Source organism: Canis aureus, chromosome 1 (genome assembly GCF_053574225.1).
Source record: "Canis aureus isolate CA01 chromosome 1, VMU_Caureus_v.1.0, whole genome shotgun sequence".
Classification (NCBI taxonomy): Eukaryota; Metazoa; Chordata; class Mammalia; order Carnivora; family Canidae; genus Canis; species Canis aureus.
The window spans coordinates 112,846,781-112,868,342 of record NC_135611.1 but is presented as its reverse complement, the minus strand read 5'-3'; the positions used below and the strand labels follow the sequence as shown (position 1 = coordinate 112,868,342).

Genomic DNA, 21,562 nt, shown 5'->3' with positions numbered 1-21,562 from the left:
TGAATTCATCCTAAATTCCGAGTCTCGGTTCTGATCGAGTCTCGGTTCTGATCGGTGAAAACATGGCTCAGGCAGGCCCCACTTCTGAACACTTACTGTTTGATGAGAAGCAGAGCCTCCCCTCCACAGCACACACGTACCCACCGCCCTTACCAGAACAGAGAGGAGACCACAGGAGAGCAGGGCAGCATTTCTCTCTGTACAGTTTTTACTTTTTTATTTTTTTGATGTTGTTCAGATGAATGACACACTCAAGTTACAAAAATGGGGCCTTAAAAGAAGCACATTGTACAATGAACAAGCAGATTGGAGTTAAGAACACTGAAACGCTAACCCGCTACCACGAGAAGAGACAGGGAGGGGGGTACAGGATGGGAAGGGAGGGGCTACCAACACAGGGGTTCAGACAGAACTGAAAGTGGGGCTCACTTGCTGAGAACGGACCAAAGGCAGGTCTCCTCCGGGCCCACTCAATTTCCGGAAGCCACTTCATGGTCTTCCTTGCCCGCTACTTGCCACCTCTTCCCCTCCCCATCCCAACCTAGTCATCTGAATGAGCAGGTGAGAGACACCCACTCCAGAAAGGGCCGAGCCACTCAGATCTTTACCAGATGGGTAGTCACCTTGCCTCAGTGCAGGCTTGGATTTGGGAGGTGCTGGTGGCAGCAGTGGGATAAGAAGCCAGAAAGGAGCTAGCAGAGAGGCCCCTGCTTTTCCCCCAAAGACTCCTTGCCCCTTCCCCACCCCACAGTGATCCAAAGGCCCTCTCTACCTGCGGAGAGAGGCCCTCAGTCACCCTGCAATTATGCAAATAAATTAATACTGAGCCCCTGGGCTTGGAGGACAGGCTGGGGGAGGGGCAGCAGGGATTGAGGAAAGGAAAGGGAGGCAGAAGGGGGAGGGGTCACAGACATAGTAAATAGTTGTCTCCGTCCCAGCAACACTTCTCTCTAGATTTTTTTCTCTCCTTTTTGTGTTTGTTTAACAAGGAGCTAACATTTCAAGGACAAATACTTAAAAATATACATAATTTTTTTCTTCTTTTTCGCCTTTGTCATCGTCATCTTGCTTTGGAGACTGCTGAGGTCAAAGTTCAAACCGCACGCAGGAACTGCGGCTTGGAGTTTTTGTGTATTTTTTTTTAATTTTTATTTTTTAATTTTTTTCACTTTTTTTTCCAACGTATAAAAAGGTAGCGGAGTTGTCTGTGGGTTTTTTTTTTTTTTTTAAATGGTTAAATCTTTGGTTTGTTTCTTTTTTCTCTTGGAGGCCTTTATCTCTCGCACTTGCCTTTCCCACTCGGAGGCCAGTGGGGGCCCGCGTGTCTCAGTCTTGCTCAGACGGTCTCACTCTCTCTCTCTCACTCAGTTCCCCCTACCCTGGGCTAAAGGGAGAGAGAGGCACCCTGGGATTTGGGTGGGCAAGGAAATTAGTTGGGTCAAGAGGTCATCACCCTTACCCTGTCCACCCAGGGTGTGGGGCTTGGAGACCCTCTCTTGGCCTTCCCCAGGGAGGAGATATGCAGGGGGGAACTAATACCCTTCCTCCCTCCTGTCCTGATCTTATTAGCCCTAACTCCTCCAGGGCTTGGGTTCCCCATCTCCACCCACCCCTACTGATACCCCCCAGCCCCTCCTTCCCACTTCCAGCCCCCACCCTCCCAGAAGAGAACAGAGAGGTGTTTTCCTTACTGGCATTTTTTTTTTTTTTTTTTTGGCACAAAAGGCCCACCATTAGGGCAGACCCATTCATTCTCTGTCCCTCCCTCAAGTAGGAGGTCAGGGTCAGGGAGAAGAGAAATTCAGAAGGCTCCCCCTTTCTCCAATGCACTCATCTTCCTCTCTTCCTAGACCAGGCCGCTGCCCCCCCCACCTCAGACATCTCACCTAGCCCAGAGCCTGGCTTGGGGTCTCCCTCCCCATCCCCCACATAAAGTCCCCTAGCCCCCCCCCAACTCTCTCTCTCACACACAGACACACGGACACAGGCTCTGTACAGACCACAAAATAAAAACGATGAGATAGTTTTGTTTCCCGGAGTCGAGACAGGGGGTACTGGAGTGGAAGGGGCAGAGCGGGGTGGGGGGCATGGATTCCCCCATCACCTCCCCAACCCTGGCTCCCTCCAGCCCCCCAGCCCCTTGCCCTGGCTGGCCCCCAGCCAACGATATTTGGTTTCCTTTTTTTTAACATTAAAGTTCTATGAGGTATTTGGTGCCTTATCTCGAGTCCTCGGGGGAGGGGGGCCCAGGGGAGAGACCTGGGGCACACTGCCCCTCCCTCCCTCCCACCCCCTTCCCAATATTTGGTTTCACAGCTGTAGTTAAAGCTTGGGATTTGGTTATTTTTCCCCTCCCAGGAAATTTTTTTTCTTGTTTTCTTTTCCCAGTTATGGGGGTCAGATGGGGAGGGTCCCCCTCACCCTCCAGGCTGCACGGGGGGGGGGGGGGGGGGGTCCCTCCACCAGTGTCAGGGCATCGGCCCCATCCCTGCCCCTGCTTCCTCTGCTCCTCTCTGCCCTGCTCCCCCAACACCAGGGGTGCGGGAGAGGTCCCCAGTGGCAGGACTTGATGGGGAGGAAGCAGGACGAAGTGGGTGGTGGTGAGTCCTGGATTTTCTTTCCTTTTTTCTTTTTTTTTTCCTTTTTTTTTTTTTTTTTTGGTTTTTTTTTTTTTTGTGTGTGTTTTTTTTTTTACTTTTTTTGTTTTTTTTTGTTTTGTTTTTTTGTAGTTTTTTTGTTGTGTTTTGTTTTTTGGTCTAGAATCATAGTTTTTAGTCATCTCCACCATGCCTTCCATGCTGCCTGTCTTCTCGGAGGGGTTTTGGTCGTAATTCCTTTCACTTTGCTCTGCTCAAAAGTCCTTCCTATCTGTTCAGGAGCCCTTGGCCCCTTCGCCACCCTTGGGCTGGGGCCCAGGCTCTCTTGCCAATCCCATCTCTTCGGAAATAAAAATGGACAAACTCAGAGGTAGGGTAAGGGCAGGGAGTAGGTTCAGCGGAGATGCTTACATTCTGGCGAGGATGGGTCGACGGCAGGCCAGGCCCCATTGGTGCCAGGATGGGAGAGGCAGCTACTCCACCACTGCCCAGACAAGGCACCCCGAGACCCCCAAAACAACCGAGTCTCTGCTGTCTCCATGGCCCAGCCCAACAGTTTCATTTCCCCGGGTGGGAGAAGGGAGACAAGAAAGAAAGAGAGAACGCTGAGACCTCGGGGCCCAGGGTGGGCAGCTGCCTCTCCTCGGAGTGTCCAGCCGATTCCCAGGCTCCCAGGGGGGGCTTCCAGGGGGGCTCCCGGCTGCTCCGCCCAGCAGGGGTCAGGCCTCTGATTTCAATGGCTCTCGTCCTTCACAGCAACACTTTGGTTTGAGGAGAGACACAGAAAGACTGGAGACTGAGAGAGGTGAGAGAAGAGCCAAGAAGAGGGAGAGGCAGAAGCAGAGAGAACAGACTGGAAAGAACAGAAAAAGAAATGAGAGGAATCAAACCACCCGAAAGTTTGTTCGTTTTCCTTCGTCCATTCTTTTTGCTTTCTTATTCCTTTTTTTCCTGTTTTGTTTTGTTTTTGTTTTAAAGCTTTTTCAGTGGATTGGGGGGCAGGGAGCAGGGGGCTCTTCACCCCTGTCCCTGACCCCCTCTCTCAGCCCTGCCCACCCGCTTCCATCCGCCCTGGCTGAGGGACAGGCCCTGCCCCAGCCTCCCCCTCCGGCTTTCCCGAAGACGACGTCCATGAGGTATTTGTGAAGAGAAAGAAGCGTCTGTCCTTCCATCCGCCTTGAGGACCAAGGGCCTGGACCACTGGCGCAGGGGCTTGGCTCCACCTCGCGGCTCCTTCTTATTCTTGAAGAGTCCTCGTCTTCTTTCCCTTAAATATATATATATCTATAAATTCTTTTTTCTAGTTTTAATTTATTGTTTGGTTTTTTGTTTTTGTTTTTTTGTGTTTTTTTTTGGTTCAAAACTTTGTTGGCCTCCACAATAGCAGGAAGGCAAAGTGGCTCCCAGCGGCGTCTCTCCTCTGTCTGTTGAGACGTGTCCAGGGCTGGGCAAACACGGGGTCCAGCCAAGACTCAAGGGAGGTCTCGTGGGAGTGGTGGCCACCACAGTGCCCTCTCGGATGGGGACCACAGGTCATGGCACTGTCGCCGCCACATGGACCCTGATGGGGATATCACCTCGAGGAACCCCACCACTGGGGTGCGTGCGTGTGTACATGTGTGTGGGGTGGGGAGGGGGAAGAGGCATCTGCCAGTATCAGGGGCACAGGGTGGGAAGAGTGAGGTGAGTTCTCTTTTTGGTTTCTGGTCAATGTCAAAGAACGTGAAAGATCCCACGGATAGGCACTGGAATATGAATTTTTTTTTCAGGGAAACTGACAGACGAGAATGGGAAAAAAGACAACTTGAATGCCCTCACCTCATCCCTCTTGCCCGAAGCTTCCACCTTCCCGTGGGCTGGGGAAGGGAGTGGATTCCAGAGCAGAAGAGGGTGACGGGTTGAGGGGGGAACGAACGTGTGAGAGCTAGAACTTTTCAAAACGGCCTAGCCCACCCTTCAGAGGGAAAAGGGGGAGGTACAAGGGGTGAAAAGTCATCCCAGGCCTGCCCCTGCACTCTCCCCTGGCTGGGGGAGGGAGGAGGTTAAAGCGAGACCCCCCTGCCCAAGTAGGGAGAGCTGGGGGCCAAGGGAGAGGGGGACACATGGTAGGGACACATTCTGTTGAGCGCAACGCTAAAAATTCTGTACATCCTTTGGATGAAGCTACTGAATATTTGGTGTAAGGTTGTTCACGCCCCTTCTCTTTCAACTTCTGGAAAAGAACATTTGGCGGGTGGTTCTGAGCCCACCCCGTTGGCCCCAGGCTGCTGTGCCCTGTCTTTGCTGGCCCAGGGCTAGGGGCTGGGGCTGGAGGCTGGCACATTCTCTTGCCTTCTCTGGCCCCCACTGGGGGAGACCAGGTTGGGGGTTGGCCCCCAGCTAGGGGCTCGGCGAGAGGTCCGCCCTGCCGAGGCTTCTCTGCCCCTGGCTGGGGTTCTTATTTGGTGTCATAGCGGTGAGGGTGAGCACACTGAGGTCTGGCTCGCAACTGGTTTTTGGTTTGGTTTTGTGGGGGATTTTTTTTGATTTTGGTTTTTGTTTTTCACCTCTGGTTCCTTTGGGGCAGCTGGTTTCTGTTGTGATTATTTTTGGTTTCTTTTTGTTGGTTGTTTTCTTTCATTTTCTTTCTTTCTCTCTTTTTTGTTTGTTTGGTTTTTTTTTTTTTTTTTTTTTTTGGTTAGTTGGGTTTGTTTTGTTTTTTTGGTCTTTCCTTCCTTGTCACTCCGGCTCCAAGGACCCTCTGCGCCACCACTGCTGGCCTCCTCGCCCTCTTCCCAGGCGGGGGACTGAGGTGGGGGTCAGAGGAGTAGGAGGGGAGGCAAGGCGGGCCCTCACTCAGGCTTAGACCCTGCCTCGGGCCCCCCGGAGCCTCCAGGGGTCTGTGCTGCCGCCTCACTGCAAGTGGAGGACGAGGACGAGGACGACGAGGAGGACGAGGAGAGGCCCGGAGACTTGCTGGAGATGGAGGCCGCCACGGCCGCAGCGGCTGCGGAGACCAGGCCCACGCCAGGTGGGGCACTGAGCAGGGGCAGCCCAGCGTGGTTCAAGAAGAGTGGCGAGGTCACCAGGCCAGGGCTCCCTGGGGCCGCGCCGGCCGCCCCCAGCACCAGGTTCCCGCTGCCGTCAAGGCTGGTAAGGGGCAGGGTTCCACCAGAGGCCAGGGCTGGTGGGGAGAGAGAGAGGCTGGGCTGGGGGCACCTTCCAGCATCCTGCCCGCAGTGCCCCCTGTCTTCCCATCTGTCCCACTGACCCCCATCAGCAGCCCTCACACCTTCCCCACAGGTGAGATGGGTATGAAGAGGCGAGCAATGCAGTGAGCGGGGGGCAGGATGGCATGGCTGGAGCAGCAATGAGGGGGGCTCGAGGCCCCAGGGGGCCAGGCTGGTGGCGATGGGAGTGACATGAGGCAGCACGCACCTTGGATAGTGGCCAAAGGGTTGTTGCTCATGAGGGCTGGACTCAGCCCGGAGCTCAACCCCACCATTGTGCTTCTGCAAGAGGCAAAGCAGAGGCGTTAGCAGGGGACCCGCTGGCAGCAGAACTGGGGCACAGCTCCCACCCAGGAAGCAGCAGCGACCTTGCTTCTCTCCCCACAGCCTCCCTAACTGCAGGTGTCCACTTACCCCGTGCTGGGGTTCAGGCCCGACAAGCCGATGGCCGAGTGGCTGCCTTGAGGGCTGGGATTTGTGCTGTTGGTGGTGGCCGGGGGTGGGGGAGTGACAGAGGGGATGGAATTGAGGGGGGGCGCGGCCCCGCCCCCGCCCCCACCCCCTCCGGCTGTCCGGCTGGGATGGAGTGTCCCCACAGCTGAGGATAAGGTAGTAACTGCCAGAGAGAGATAGAAAGAGACTTCAGCTTTCACTTGTCCTCCACCGAGGAACCCGGTGTCGGTGTGAACTGGGCTCACCTTCCCCCCCAGCTCGCGCCCTGCAGCATCTTCTCTGGAGGAACAGACTTAGGCCTCCCACCCACTCTTCCCACAGCCTCGGTGACAGAGATCACGATAATCGCAGTAAGAGCAGTTGCCACTCACTGAGCCATGCCCTGTGCCCGAGTGCCCGGGTGCCCTCACACACAGCACGAACCTTGCCCTGAACCCCTGCTCCGGGCGCCCAGAAGACTATGCCCCATGGCTCCCTCTAGGAGCCAGGCAGGGGGTTGCGGCTGTGCCCGCCGAGGTGACAGGGCTCAGAGCCCACACTTGGGCCAGACAGCCAGGGCAGCAATTTCCTGGCTGTTCAGTCCCATCTGTGCCCTTGGGCAAGTGCCTTCACCTCTCTGGTCTTCAGTTCCCTAATCTGGAAAAAAGGTATAATAATAGAACCTATTTCATAAAGTGGTTGTGAGGATAAAATGAGTCATCAATATTCTCATTTCAAATGAGTTTAGATAGTGCCAGGCACACCCTTATTACTTTATAAACTTCCACTTAATAACTCTTAATATGAGAAAAATCAATATGATGTTTGTTTTCTATTCTTTTTTGTTTGTTTGTTTATTTATTTAAGTTATCTCTATACCCTATGTAGGGCTCGAACTCACAACCCCAAGATCAGGAGCTGCATAGTCCACCAACTGAGCCAGCCAGACTCCAGTTTTCTATTATTCTTGTATATGGTGTTAAACATGCCTGTGCCAGGAAGGGAGTAAAGGGGGTTTGGTCTGGTGTACACAGACATACACACTCTTGTATGTATATATTCCTGTATATAGCTTTTCTGTGTATTACACGTTCACAAAGATTTTATAAAAACTGAGGCTCAGAGAGGTAAAGTCACTTCTAGAGTTCACAGTTTATAAAAGCCAGGAACAGAACCTGAGTACATCAATGTTTAGCAAGCCCATGTTTTTCTCATATGAAATCATAAAGCAGATGAGAGCCGAGCTGCTCTGGCAGGAAGGGATGAGGCTGCCCTTTCCCCTCTGTGACCCCTGCCTCCCTCATCCCCAGGCTCAGCCTTGAGGCCCACGGATGCCCTGAGCTACTAGAGAACCTCGGACCTGTACTGTGTCCTCCCAACACCCCCTCACAGGCTCCTGCCCTCCCTGACCTGTTGTGCTCAGACTGCTGGAAGCTTGGGACAATGGCAAGGTCCCGGCACCCCCTTGGGGTGTGACCTGGGGAAAGAGAAAAGAAGGCATGGTGAGGCCATTTCCCAGCACCCCCCATGACACTCCCTGTGGGTAAGAGCCCCAGTCATCTGCCCCAAGGCTGGGGGGAGAGGGGCTTTGGGCACAATGCAATGCTTGTATTATGCTATGGTTCTTTCCATCATATCTATCTTGACATTTACCCAAAGTGATTTCAAGCCACAGGTGGGAAGAAATAACTCCCAGTTGACAGTGTTCCCCTACCTTTCTTCTGACACCATCCATTGCAGGTCTAAAGTGTGCATAAGCGCGTGTGTGTGTGTGTGTGTGTGTGTGTGTGTGTTTGCACGGGGGTGGGGATGAGGGTGGGGAATGGGTGTTATGATGATAAGGGATATCTCTGCATCAGAGTGTTGGGAGGTCATATTGCTTGACTTTCTGGGACCACCCCCACCAGCCTCCTTGGCCTCCCTGCCTCCAGTCCCATCCTTCCATCAGCTCCAGAAGCCTCATTTAATGGAACCCTGTCCCTCCCCAGCTCAAAACTCCTCCTTAGCTCCTCACCGCCCATGGTTCACGTTCAAGCTCCTCAGCATGTTACTTGAGAATCTGGCCCCTGCCCACCCCCTATACATATGTATTCCTACTCCACCCACATTAAAATGCACTGGAGTTCCTCAGTTTGGTCTCAGCACACTCGGGCTTCTAGACCATTGCACACAGCAGTCCCTTTGTCCATGCTTCAAGTGGCTGGCTACCTCTCCCTCATCCTTTATGACTCAGTTCAGATGGTCTCTTCTTCCTCCATACCAGGGGTGGGGGTGGGGGGCTCCCCTCTCCAGTGTCACAGCCTTTTGCACGAGAGATTCAATAAAGGGGTGTCCCAGTGTGTCTGATCCCGTGTGGGCTTGTGTCCAGCTGTGAACCTGAATGTACAACCAGGGACGTAATGCTGTCCCTGCCTGCATCTGTGTGTGTGGCTGTGAACCTTGTGTGTGTCGGGGCGGGGACAGTACCTCCATCTCCTACCTGGGATCCATCCCTGTGTGGCCCTGCCCTGTGACAACTATTTTTGGCTCTGTTGGTGTGTCTCTGTGTGTGCTTGAATCCCCCACATAAGACTACAGTACCCTGGAAACTGTGTCCTTGTGTGACTGTGCTCCACCCATATGACAGCCTGATCCCAACGGTGAGTCTCCCTGCCTCTGTGCTAGGCACTGTGAACAACCCAGTAGGCTGTGCTTCTTCATAGACATGGCTGCCTAGGGGCATGGTGTTGCCATAGCTTTATGCCCCCCCCCCACCCCTCAGAGGGGTTCCTGGTACCAGATGGGGGCTGTAGCTCGCCGGTTTCCCCGGGCTGGGCAACATGGGGGCTGCGCTGCACGGGTTGATGCGTTTTTCCTTCTGGCGCCGGTTGCAGAACCAGACGCGGATCACTTCCTTCTCCATGTGCAGCTGCTCTGCGATCAGCAGGATCTCCTCTGAGGTAGGCTTCTGGTTCTGTGGGCAGAGGGGTGGTGAACCCCAGGTCCACACTAACACACCCCCCTCCCATCAGGGCTGCCCAGGAAGCCACGGCCTCACCGCTAGAAAACTCTTCTCTAAGGCGAAGCGGACGTTTGTCTCGATGCTGGTCCTCTTCTTGCGTCTCCGGCCGGGGAGTCCGTCGAAGCCCAGGCTGGGGCTGCTCAGCTGGTTGGGGCTGGGCAAGCTTGAGTCCACAGACATAGTCTCTGTGCCCAGGAGGAGACGGGGGCATGAGAGGGCGCCTCCCAGGCCCACCACCCACCTCCCGCCGTGGGAGCCCCAGGCCAGTCTCACCTGCGTCGTTGAGCCACTTCTCCAGGAGGGGCTTGAGTTTGCACATGTTCTTGAAGCTCAGGTTGAGGGCCTCGAAACGGGAGATGGTCGTCTGGCTAAAGTCGTTGCCGTAGAGCTTGCCCATGGCCAGGCCCACGTCACCCTGGTCCAGTGGGGTGGGAATGGGGTCAGCGGTCAGGCCCTGCCTTTTGGTGCCGGGCTCACCCAGGTGCACAGGCTAGCCACACCCCTGGCCCTGCCCAACCCCACCATCTGGCTAGGCCAGGTCACCCTCATGCCCAGGCCCGTGCTGCTGGGTGGCCCCAGACCTGTGTGAAGCCCAGCTTGATGCGGCGTTGCTTGAAGGTGCGGGCGAACTGCTCCAGCTCCTCCAGGTCACTGGGCTCCTCGGGGTGGGATGGTGGCTCCAAGCATTTGGGGGGCTGCGGGTGCGAGAGGTGCGGGTCGGGCAGCGTGGGGCGGGTCACGGCCTGGTAGGGTGGGCAGGGGGGGTGGGATGCAGGACCGAGCACCAGGATGGGGCTCAGCGATGGCTACGCACTCCTCCTTCCCCTTCCCTCCCAGCGGTCCCGCGTCTTCCTGCAGGCTCTTCTGTACCTGTCTCCAGGAGGCTGATGCGCACTCACTGACCCGAACTCTCTCTCTGCACATTCCCTCCCAGCCTGCAAACTCCCAGAAGGAGCAGCCAGCTCCATTCAACCAAGGACTTTTTTCCCTGGAGGTGGGGGCCATGGTTTTATCGTTCTCTCAGCCAGGGAATCAAAGACTGGCTCTGCTACCGAATTGCTGGGAAACTTAGACAAATTTCTTAATCTCCCTGGGCCTCCGTTTCCCCCTCCCTGCAGAATGGAAGCAGTCATGGCTGCTCTGCCCACCCCATGGCGTTGATGGGAGAATCTGTTGAAAGGTTGCAAATAAAGTGAAAATATTTTTTAAAGTAGATGGGGAGGGTGACTGGGGGATTTACAAAGAATGAACCACTCTCTCTAGAATGCTTCATTTCCCTAAAAATATCTGAAACAGGTGGTGAGTGCAGCCACGTTGGTCACACAAGTCCTTGATCCATTATCCAAATGCTAGGGCCAGATGTGTTTTGGAATTCAGAAATTTTGTAGATTTTAGAAAGCCTACATGGGGCATGTATAAATAACATGACTCCCCCCATCAGGGTCAAGACATTACCCCATAATTGAACATATTCACAGCTCTCAGAAAAGCACAAATATCACACAGAAGGGAGAAAGAAAAGTCATACTCCTTGCCTTAGGTCAAGACAAGTTTTGCAGCCAAATGACTTCTGGTTTCACATTACAAAAACAACTTGGTTTTCCAAGCATTTTGAATATCAGAATTCAGCTCAGACCCATATTAGTCTCTAAATTTTTTGGGTTTTCTGAAATAGTGCATCTATTTTTGAAAGGGCTGTTAAAAATAAGTGGGTAGGAGGGAATGTTGAAATCTGTAAAGAATCACGAAAGATTATTATTAAAATCTAGAACCCAGTCAGGAAACTGAAAGAAAGGCCAAGCCATAATTTATAGGTTTTTTGTGTGCTTATGCATGTGTGCATTTTTGGGGGGCAATGGGGGTCAGATCTAAATCTTTCTTCAGATTCTCAAAGGAGCCATGTGTCTGAAAGAGTTAAGAGCCACTGGCCTGCCTGACTCCCCTGGTTCTATAGAGAAAGAAGCTGAACCAGACAGGGAGAACAGCTTGTCCAAGGTCCTACAACAAATCTGTGGCAGAGCAGGGCTGGACCCCAGGTCTCCCCAACTCCTGTCCTGGCCTTTGTGGTCCTGAGGAAGGTCAAAGGGAGAGGAGACCCTTACCTTCCCACCCCCATTCACCCAGCCTGGCACACTCACTCTATGGACATTCTCACCTGTGTGGGCAGCCCGGCCCGGGGCTGGGAGGTCAGAAGAGCTCCCTGGGTTTGCTGAGGTAGCTGGAAGAGATTTGGCGTCGGTAGCAGGCCTGGGGAGACAAGAGGAATGCACCGGGTGAGGGGGGAGGAGAGTTTTGTGGAGGCATCATCAGGGAGGCCATGGGGGTGGGGCTTACCTGGCTGACTCTGCTGGGCCTGTGGCAGCAGGAACTGAGCAGGTGGCTGGAGGTGGTGACCCGGTACAAGCACCAGCTGCTGAAGCTGGAGGAGCTGCTGTATGTCCTGGCAGGGAGGAGGACGGACAGAAAGACAACCTGAGTCCTGGCCCAGCTCCTTCTGCATTGCTTGAGCCCTGAGGGGTTCCCCAGGGAGGGCAGTAAGGCATGGGGCGTGGTCTCTGAATTACGTCCAGAGCTAAGGGCGCCTAGGAGGCTTCTCCCAACCCTGGGGCTATCATAGCAACTATCTGGGCTGTCCCAGGAGAGCTCGCTCTTTATTTATCTTTCCTTTCTTGAAGAAATATTTGCCTTGTCTTAACATTCCCACAGAACAAATACTATCGTTTAAAAATGTAAATCAGACCAAGTCTTCCCTTCTTTTAAAACCCTCAAGGCAAATGATACCATGGCTGGAATTAGCTTTAAAATACTCTGGCACAGTAAATTTGTTCAACCACTTTGGAAAGCTCTTTGGCACTGTTATGGCTTGAATTGCATCCTCCTCTCAAAAGATATGTAGGAATCCTAACCCTTAGAACCCTAGAGTGTGGCCTTATTTGGATATAGGGTCTTTGCAGAAGATCAGGTTAAAATTAAGTCATTAGGATGGGTCCTAATCCAATAAGACCAGTGTCCATTTAGTAAGGGGGGATTTGGACACACAGACAAATGCGTACAGAAGGAAGGCACTACCTAAAGAGAAGATGGCCAACCCTGCCAACACATTGGCTTTGGACATGTAGCCTCCAGAACTGTGAAATAATAAATTTCTGTTAAGAGAGTCAGCTTGTGGGACGCCTGGGTGGCTCAGCAGTTGAGCGTCTGCCTTCAGCTCAGGTGTGATCCCGGAATTACGGATAGAGTCCCACATCAGGCTCCCTGCAGGGAGCCTGCTTCTCCCTCTGCCTGTGTCTCTTCCTCTCTCTGTCTGTCTCTCATGAATGAAAAAATAAAATAAATCTAAAAAAAAAAAAAAAAAAAGACAGCCAGTTTGTGGTTGGTTGTTACAGCAGCTCTAGAAAACATACACCTGCCTCATGACCCAGTGGTTCCACACCTGGGTATAAGCCACCATAAGTATGTGCATGTGTTCACCAAAAGACATGTACCAGAATGTTCACAGCAGAACCATTTGTAGTAAGCAAAACCTAAATAAAGCCCAAATACCCATCAAGAATTGAATGGGTAAGTGAATTGATTCACTAGAATGCTACAGCAATGAGAAGGGGCAGTCTACAATCAATCCATAATGACACAGAGCAAAATAAACTTCCCAAACATGATACATGGAAGAAGCTAGACACCATAGAGAACATCCTATATGGTTCAATTTGCATTTTGGGAGGTAGAGGCTAGAAGGCATCCCAGGGGCTTCTGGGGGGCTGGCCATATTTAGTTCTTTTTTTTTTTTTTTTTAATTCAGCATTCTTGCTTCTTTTTTATTTAATTTTTATTCATTTATGATAGTCACAGAGAGAGAGAGAGAGAGAGAGAGAGGCAGAGACACAGGCAGAGGGAGAAGCAGGCTCCATGCACCGGGAGCCTGATGTGGGATTCGATCCCGGGTCTCCAGGATCGCGCCCTGGGCCAAAGGCAGGCGCTAAACCGCTGCGCCACCCAGGGATCCCCTATATTTAGTTCTTGATCTGGGTACTAGTTACATGGGTATGCTCAGTTTGTGAATGTCATTGATCTGTATACTTATAATTTGTGCACTTTTCAGTATTTGTTATACTTCAATGAAAAGGTTTTTTTAAAAGATTTTATTTATTTATTCATAGAGACAGAGAGAGAGAGAGAGAGGCAGAGACACAGGCAGAGGGAGAAGCAGGCATCATACAGAGAGCCTGACGTGGGACTCCATCCAGGGTCTCCAGGATCACGCCCTGGGCTGCAGGCGGCGCTAAACCGCTGCGCCACTGGGGCTGCCCGAAAGATTTTTTTTTTTTTTTTTTAAGGGAAATGAGGCAGGGTAAGAAGGAGAAGAAAAAATAATCCAGCCTTTCCACCAAAAAAGTGAAACGTATACCCAGATGAAACAGGATTGACAAAAGGTTGATATCTATTGAGCTCTGTGAAGGCATGTGCAGTTCCTTATATCATACTCTCTACTTTTACGTTTGAACATTTCCGAAAGAAAAAGCAAAACCCCCTACACACGCGTGCACACACACAAACACACACCACAAATACTCTAATGGTTTCTCATAGCCACAATAATACAATCAAAACACCCTCACCTGCTCACTAAGGTCCTTTATACCAAAACCTTCCTGATCTCAACTCCTACCTCAGGCCTTTGCACATGCTATTCCCTCTACCAGGCAGTTCTAGTTCTTATTATCCTGCCTAGGCCCTTGTCACTCGGGTCTTCACGTAAAATCCCCTCTTCAGGGGTGTCTGGGTGGCTCAGTCAGTTAAGTATCTGATGCACTCAGGTCATGATCTCAGGGTGGTGATTTCAGAGTCATGAGATTGAGCCCCACGTCAGGCTCCATGTCCAGCTCCCTCTCCCTCTGCTCCTCCCTCTTGTGCTCACTCTCTCTAAAATAAATAAATAAATAAATAAATAAATCCTTAAAAAAAAAGATTCTCTCTCCCTCTGCCTCCCCACCCAGATACACATGCTCTCTCTCTTAAAAAAAAGAATCACTTCTTCAGAGATGCCCTCATTGACCATCTAAAGCAGCCACCACCACCCCTCCCTTTGTTATCTCCATTTCACCTCTTCTGTAAGACTTATCACCATCTCAAGGTAGGTATCTCTCTTTCTGTTTACTCTTTCATAGTGCATCTCTGTCACTGATATGTCAGCTCCACGACAGTGTGATCTTGATGGTTTTGGTCATTATTATAATCTCAGCATCTAGAATAGCATCTGGTACCCAGTAAGTGCTCCACATATATTTGTTGATTGAGCCAATACTGATGCTTCATGATTTACTTAGCAACTTTTATGTACAATTGAAAGTTATGTTACTTGGAGTAACATTCTTTTTCCTTCCAAGAAATTGAGGGCAATGATACATGCCCCTCAATTCCTCCCAATGCTATCTTTATTCCAAAGACCAATTTAATGTCCCAGGAAATGAACAAGCTGAGGAAAAACATAAGCAACCTGACACAAAGGGTTCATTTCTTTAACATATAAAGAGTGATTACAAATCAATAAGAAAAAAAACCTAACAATCCAATAGTAAGCTGGCCAGCATAGGTCTGGCAACTGCCCAGCAAAAGAAATACAAACAGCTCTGAATTAAAAAACATTCAGATTCATTCACAAAAAGATAAACACAGCTATAACTGCACTGAGATACTGTTTTTACCTAGCTGATCGGCAAAGATGACAGTAGTGCAGAACACCCTCTGTTGGGGCATATGGGGAAAACAGTCTTTTTTTTTTTAAGTTTTTTTTTTAAGATTTTATTTATTTATTCATAGAGACACAGAGAGAGAGAGAGAGAGAGAGAGAGAGAGAGAGAGGCAGAGACACAGGCAGAGGGAGAAGCAGGCTCCATGCTGGGAGCCCGACGTGGGACTCCATCCCAGGTCTCCAGGATCACGCCCTGGGCTGCAGGTGGCGCTAAACCGCTGCGCCACTGGGGCTGCCCTGGGGAAAACAGTCTTGCATGTCACTCACTGCTGAGAAGATAATTTGGCAATGTGTGTCAGAATTACAAAGGCATATACCCTTTGACTCAGCCATTTCACTTCTAGGAATTTATCTTAGAGATACATTCACACTTGTTGTGCAAAATGATCTTTCTGGAATGATATTCCTAGCAGTGTGGAGTGTTTTTAGCAAAAGTAGAAACAAGCTGGACGCACAGCAGTGGGGAATGGGTAAATGAATTAGGGTGGATCTTTATGATGGAATACTATACATTCACCAAAAAGAATGAGGACACTCTTTGTGTCCTGATATGGAACAATCTCTAAGATGTCCTGTTGAGTGGAGAGCTCAAGAGACAGAACAGTGGGTCTAATGTGCTGCTATTTGTGCTATTAAAAATATATATATATCTAGGGATGCCTGGGTGGCTCAGCAGTTGAGTGTCTGCCTTAAGCTCAGGATATGATCCTGGGGTTAGGGGATCGAGTCCTGCATTGGAATCCCTGCAGGAGTCTGCTTCTCCTTCTGCTTATGTCTCTGCCTCTCTCTGTGTGTCTCTCATCAATAAATAAATGAAATCTTTAAAAGATTAAAAATAAAAAAGTATGGGATCCCTGGGTGGCGCAGCAGTTTAGCGCCTGCCTTTGGCCCAGGGCATGATCCTGGAGACCCGGGATCGAATCCCACGTCGGGCTCCCAGTGCATGGAGCCTGCTTCTCCCTCTGCCTGTGTCTCTGCCTCTCTCTCTCTCTCTCTCTCTCTGTGTGTGTGTGTGTGTGACTACCATAAATAAATAAAAATTTAAAAAAATTAAAAAAATAAAAAAATAAAAAATAAAAATAAAATAAAAATAAAAAAGTATATCTAGGTATTTCCTGGGTTTGCATAGACTATACCTGGAAAGCTATACCAGAAACTAGCAACACTGTAAATCCTTCCATATCTCTTGAGTTTTGAACATTTACCTAGCCTAAATAAATAAAGATTCCCACCCCCACCTACCCAACTGAACAGTCACTTCTGCCCAACATCCCTGTTTTTCCAGCTATTTGTGTTTTGACTGCAAAGGCCTCTGCTTTCTCTCTGTGCCTCAGAAAGTGGACAGAGTACCCAGATGCTCCTGACCTCTCACTTCTTCACTCTAGCTGCTAACCATCTAAGAATGCAGCTTAAGGGATTTGAAGCCCCAACACTCTATCCTTCAAAACTGTGTCCATTCTGCCTTTTCTGAGACTCCTCCACCTGATAACTCACATAGAGGCGTCCCTTCCAGATGAGGCCTGGCCACAACATGAGCAAAGCTTAGAATTCAGCCCCCCACCCTTTATAACGGACTCTTCCAAGTCCCCATACCTAATTTTGATCCCATAATTTTTTCTTCTTTTTCTCTAAAAGGACCTGAAAATTGTATAAACATCAGGCCCCACAAAACTGAACCCATCCTGCTCTACACTGCATTTCTCGCAACGCAGTGCATTTGTTTATGTACAATTTTTCCTCTTGCTATACTGTAACTCTCGGGGGCAGAGGCCATGTCTTATTCTTGTATCCCTAACCCTCAACACAGTCTGGTCAGCCCCCATTAAATGCCCACTGACCTGAATCAAAGAATAAAGCCAGAAATAAAGTCTTATTACCAATGTTCTTCTGACTAGCTTGGTAATTAAAATATCTGTTAACCACTGTCTCTCCCTGGTGTGACTCTCAGTGAAAATCCCCCTTCCTCCCCAGAAGCCTAAAAGAGAGGTGTCTGCAGATTTCTGTCTGAATCAGCAGGGAGAGGAAAAGAGTGGGGGAAGTGCATCCCAGTTTGTAGGGGGGGTCTCATGGTGAGAAGTCCAAATGAAAAACCCAACCACACCCCCATTCACTGTCACTGAGACCAGAAACTTAGAGGTCAGTCCCAATACCCTCCATCCCATACAACACATCTGCAAGCCCTAACAAAAAAAGTTCTCAATGTTTCTGTGCTCTGAATTATTTAGTGTCTGACAAAACTTACTGCCCCCTTCTCAGAGTTTTAAAAAAATGAGTAAAATAGATACAATTTCCTATGAAATCAACTATATATGAAAAAAATCATCCAATATCTTGAATTGTGATAACAATCTATGGGTTTCTTTATTAGCACATTAAATAATAAGATCAAGCAATATGTCTGATGACTACTGTAATTTCAAAGCAATGATGAGTGAAAACAATATTTTGAGGTCTCTGTGTATAGAAATATCTGTGATTCCATTTGTGACAAAGTCCCACTGATGCTACTGTGGTCTGTTGCCTATATTCATAATAGAAAGACATGTAACATTTTCAGTTAGAGGATAGTAAAAATTGAGACATATTTTTGTTCACGGACTCTCCTGAATTCTATCACAGACCCCTCCAGGGGGTTCCTGTTCTGAAATGTTGATCTAACCATAAAGTCTCCACTAATTTCCATCACATTTGTAACACAATTCAACTCCTTGCCATGGCCCTGCATGACCTGGCCTTCCTCATCAACTCCCTAACTTGGAGCCAATCACACTGGTCTTCTTCCTGTTACTGAACCCAGAAAAGGTCCCCACTTCAGGGCCTTTGCACATGCTGTTGCCCTCCCTCTTCTTGATCTGCACATGACTGGCCCTGCCTCATCATTCAAGTCTGTATAAAACGCCCCCTTCTGAGAGAGGCCTCCCCTGGCTATCCGCTCTGATGAGGAGTCTTCCTCTTCTCAATCTCTATTACATTATACCCTTTTCTTTTCTTCATTGCAATTATCAGCTATGAGTAGGTGCCAGCTCTGTGAAGGCACAGACTTGTTTGCCTTATTCCTCACTGTATCCCCCATGCAAAAAGGTGCCGGGGCATGGTGGATGTTCACTAACTGTGTGCTGACTAACGAAATTACATAATGAGAGAAAGGAGATTCCGGGTGCTATGCTGGCTCAGGACTGGGGTTAACCAGTAGGAGGCCCCATTTCTCCATAGGCTACAGGAAACGAGCAATCTGAAGCCACTTGGGGGCGCATTAGGACCAAGTCAAGATGGTAGAGAAGTTAGAGGAAGTGGAGACACTGGGGAAGGGCCCCTGGCTAGGATATTTAGTGGATCATCTGCTCTGTCCCTAACCTGTGAGAAAAACTAGCCCAGAGGGCTTAGCACACCTCACTAAAGCTGAGAAGGGAAGAGACCATTTCTTGTTAGTTGCTGTATTCCAATCACCACCACCCCAGTGCAGGCACCCAGCAGGCGACTAGTGAATGAATTGAATGAATCAATGAATGAATTTCCGATGAATGAATGAGTAAAACCTAGGACTGATTGGTGGTGTTTCAGAGCGGAGGGGCTCCATTTTGCAGTAGCTGGGATCCTGGTCACAGTGAGGGCAGAAAGACTGACACTCAGTTCACATGACACTTGGGGGAGCCGGAGTATAATTGTCCACTCTCCCATCTGGGCTTGTTTCCACCTGGGGGTGGGGGTGGGGGGTGGAAAGAAAGCCTTTAAAAGGAACTAGAGGAGGCCTGTCCCCTGCTGTGGCCGCTTGGGACCAGGTGCAGCGCCTCACTCCAGTGCACAGGACAGATTCCCCACCACCACCACCCTGCAGGCCCCCACACATGCTCTGGCAGCCACCCAGACTGGGATGGTGTCTGCGTGACACTGGCCATCCCTGATATGGCAAACTACGACCGGTTCTGGACACCCCATTCCAAGACATGGACAATATAGAATTAAGTCCAGAGTGGGGAAGACAGGAAGGGGGTGTCTGGGGACCATGTAAACTACACTGTCATCGCTTATGTTCAGAATGAGGACGGGCTTCCCGACCCTCTGAGACATGTCAGGCTGCCTGTTGGTGGGGTCGGGGGGCTGCCTGGGAAGGCAGAGGGCACCTGTCCTGGGAGCCACCTGGGAAAAACTGCACCCCCACTTGCCCAGAACTGTGCGGAGGGAGCTCCCACACCAGGTGGGAGGGTGGTCGGAGGAGGGCCAGGGTCTCTGCCAGCTGGGAATCTTGGAGGTCTGAGCCTCGGGCCTGTTGCTTGCTTCTTGCTGTGTGACTCGGGCAAGCCAGCCCTCTTCTGGGCCTTGGCCTCCTTAATTGTATAGGGTGATAGTGCACAGTGTCCTAGAGACGGCCAGACACCTGGCTGTCCCTCACACAGTGTGTGTGGGGAGACATGGGCATCCCTTACCGTGAATGCCTCAATATCCTTGGGTGACCCCTCAATAATTCTTACCTCGTGGGGCTGTTATAGGAATTAAATACAACAACAACACACATAGCATGTTGAGCCTGGTCTCTGTTCACTCAAATCCTGCATAAATGTTAGTCATGACTACTGAGTCATAGCTCTCATAGGGTCTTGGTGTTCTCATCTACAAAATGGGGATAAGACTGACTCTACCGGATTGTTCTGAGGCCTGAGTAATATTAGTATCTGCAAGGAGTTTGGAAAATCACAACATATTCCCCCTGCACAAACATTTGCTACCCCTGTACTCATGTCACTCCCCTCCTGTGGCCCCACACAGCCATAAGTTCTCAAGGGCAGGGGCCCCTGTTCTCTGCCTGACAACTCACAACTGCCAGTCCCCACCCAGCCTCTCCACTGAGCTTCAGCCTCAAATGTCCGCCTGTGTATTTGATGTCTCCACTTGGATGGTGAATAGACTCTTTATCCCCTGCCATGTCTACAGAGAAATGCCTGGTTCCCTACTCCTGCCCTCCAAAACGCCCTGTGCCTCCCGTCTTCCCCAACTCAGGAAACCAGCTCACCACCATCCCGGTTGCTAAAGCCAAAATTCTAGGAGTCATCCTTGATCTATCCTATCCATATAAAATAGCACCCCAGGCCCCCACAATCACCCTCACCTCCCACCTGGATGTCTGCCAGGATTTCCCATTGGGCCTCTTGCTTACTCCAGTCCCCCACAGTCCATTCTCCACCTGGAAGCTGGAAGGATACCACTTCTCTGCTGAACAACCCCCCAACAGCTTCCCATCATAACTGGCATACATTCTAAACCCCTTGATCTGGCCTGGAAGGCCCTGCGCCACCTGGTCCTGTCTACCTCCCCCATCACCCCTTACTTATCTCCTGCTCACTTGCTGTGCTCCAGCCATACCACTTTTCTTTGTGCCCTGATGTCAAGCTGCCTTTCACCACAGGACCTTTGCACTTGCTGTTGCCATCTCCTAAAATCTTCCCCAGGCTTCTTCATCACTGACTTATTCAGGCCTCAGTTCTCAAAGGCCAGCTCCTCAGTGATACTTTTTCTGACCACCTTTTTCTATGACACCAGCCTGTTTCATTTTCTGCAGTGCACTCACTCTAAAACAGTCTTGTTTTGTTAGTTTGTTTACTTGTTTACTGTCTCCCCACTAGAACATGAGGTTCTCAAGGGCAGCCACCTATGCCTTGTTCACAGCTGTCCCCTCGGGGCCGTGAATGGGCACCTGGCATATACAAGGGGCTCAATGGATGAACGAATAAACGACTTTGTTACTCTAGTCACTTCATTAGAAACGAAGCCCTAAATTTTTTTGCGGGGAGGAGATGGTGTGGGCAGAGGCGGCCTGTCTCTACATGGGCTCCTGTATGTATCCCTCTCCCCCAAAGTTGGCCCTGCCACATGGAGCCCAGAAAGTCCCAGCAATTGGGGCAGAACACCACAAAACTGAGACCTGTCCAACAGGAAGAAAAAAATGCCAGGCTAGATGAGCAGCAGCAAATCCCAATCCCACCATTGTGGAGTGACTGGTACCCCTCAGCCCAGCTCCTAGACTCCAGGGCCTGTGGGTACACTGATGGACCTCCAGGTGTGGCTGACCTGGCCCCCCACTGCCCCTTCTTCAAGCAACAGGACCCACCTCTTTCTCTTGGGGACTTGCCCTCCCCGATTCTTAGGTAACATGGTCCAGGGTGGGCTGACACTACCTTCTCAGGGGTTGAGGACACCAACTCAACCCTGGCCAGTGGGAAGGTTTTATCTCCCTGGGCGCAGTGGCTGCCAAGTCTAAAAGGGCCCATTTTGCCTGCCTCAGAATGAAAATAAAAGACCCCTGGGGCTGGGACCCACGTTCCAGGCTGGGCCTCTTCAGGGATCTGAACCAAATATCCCCTTTTCTTCTTCAGCTACCTGACGTGGGGTTTGGTCCAGTTGCCACCCCTCCTAACCCACTGTCTTCCACTGCTGTCCCTCCCCGCCCCCCACTCCCCAAGCCCACCGTACTCTCACTTTATTTTCCATGCCTGGAACAGCTTTCTCCACTTCGTATGGTAAACTCCTACTTGTCCCAGCTCAGGTCAGATACCACCTCCTCCAGGAAGCCTTCTCTGAT

The 21,562-nt window shown here is 50.6% G+C and overlaps 1 protein-coding gene across 16 annotated transcripts in view; it reads right to left on the bottom strand.

The window, feature by feature from the left end:
* Window positions 1-185: 185 nt before the first annotated feature.
* The window catches only part of POU2F2 (POU class 2 homeobox 2), a 95,474-nt gene continuing 74,097 nt past the window's right edge, over window positions 186-21,562 (bottom strand). For 6 of the 16 annotated variants that reach the window (XM_077850324.1, XM_077850332.1, XM_077850308.1 and 3 more), the window contains 10 exons: window positions 11,574-11,679; window positions 11,395-11,486; window positions 9,821-9,982; window positions 9,513-9,654; window positions 9,276-9,424; window positions 9,015-9,191; window positions 7,649-7,715; window positions 6,221-6,422; window positions 6,015-6,088; window positions 186-5,760 (listed from right to left, as the gene is read on the bottom strand). In XM_077850324.1, the coding sequence (XP_077706450.1) occupies window positions 5,429-5,760; window positions 6,015-6,088; window positions 6,221-6,422; window positions 7,649-7,715; window positions 9,015-9,191; window positions 9,276-9,424; window positions 9,513-9,654; window positions 9,821-9,982; window positions 11,395-11,486; window positions 11,574-11,679 (1,503 nt within the window). In that variant the 3' untranslated portion in view covers window positions 186-5,428. The remainder of the gene's footprint in view (window positions 5,761-6,014; window positions 6,089-6,220; window positions 6,423-7,648; window positions 7,716-9,014; window positions 9,192-9,275; window positions 9,425-9,512; window positions 9,655-9,820; window positions 9,983-11,394; window positions 11,487-11,573; window positions 11,680-21,562) is intronic. The other 10 variants (XM_077850365.1, XM_077850368.1, XM_077850381.1 and 7 more) reach the window with 5 other exon arrangements.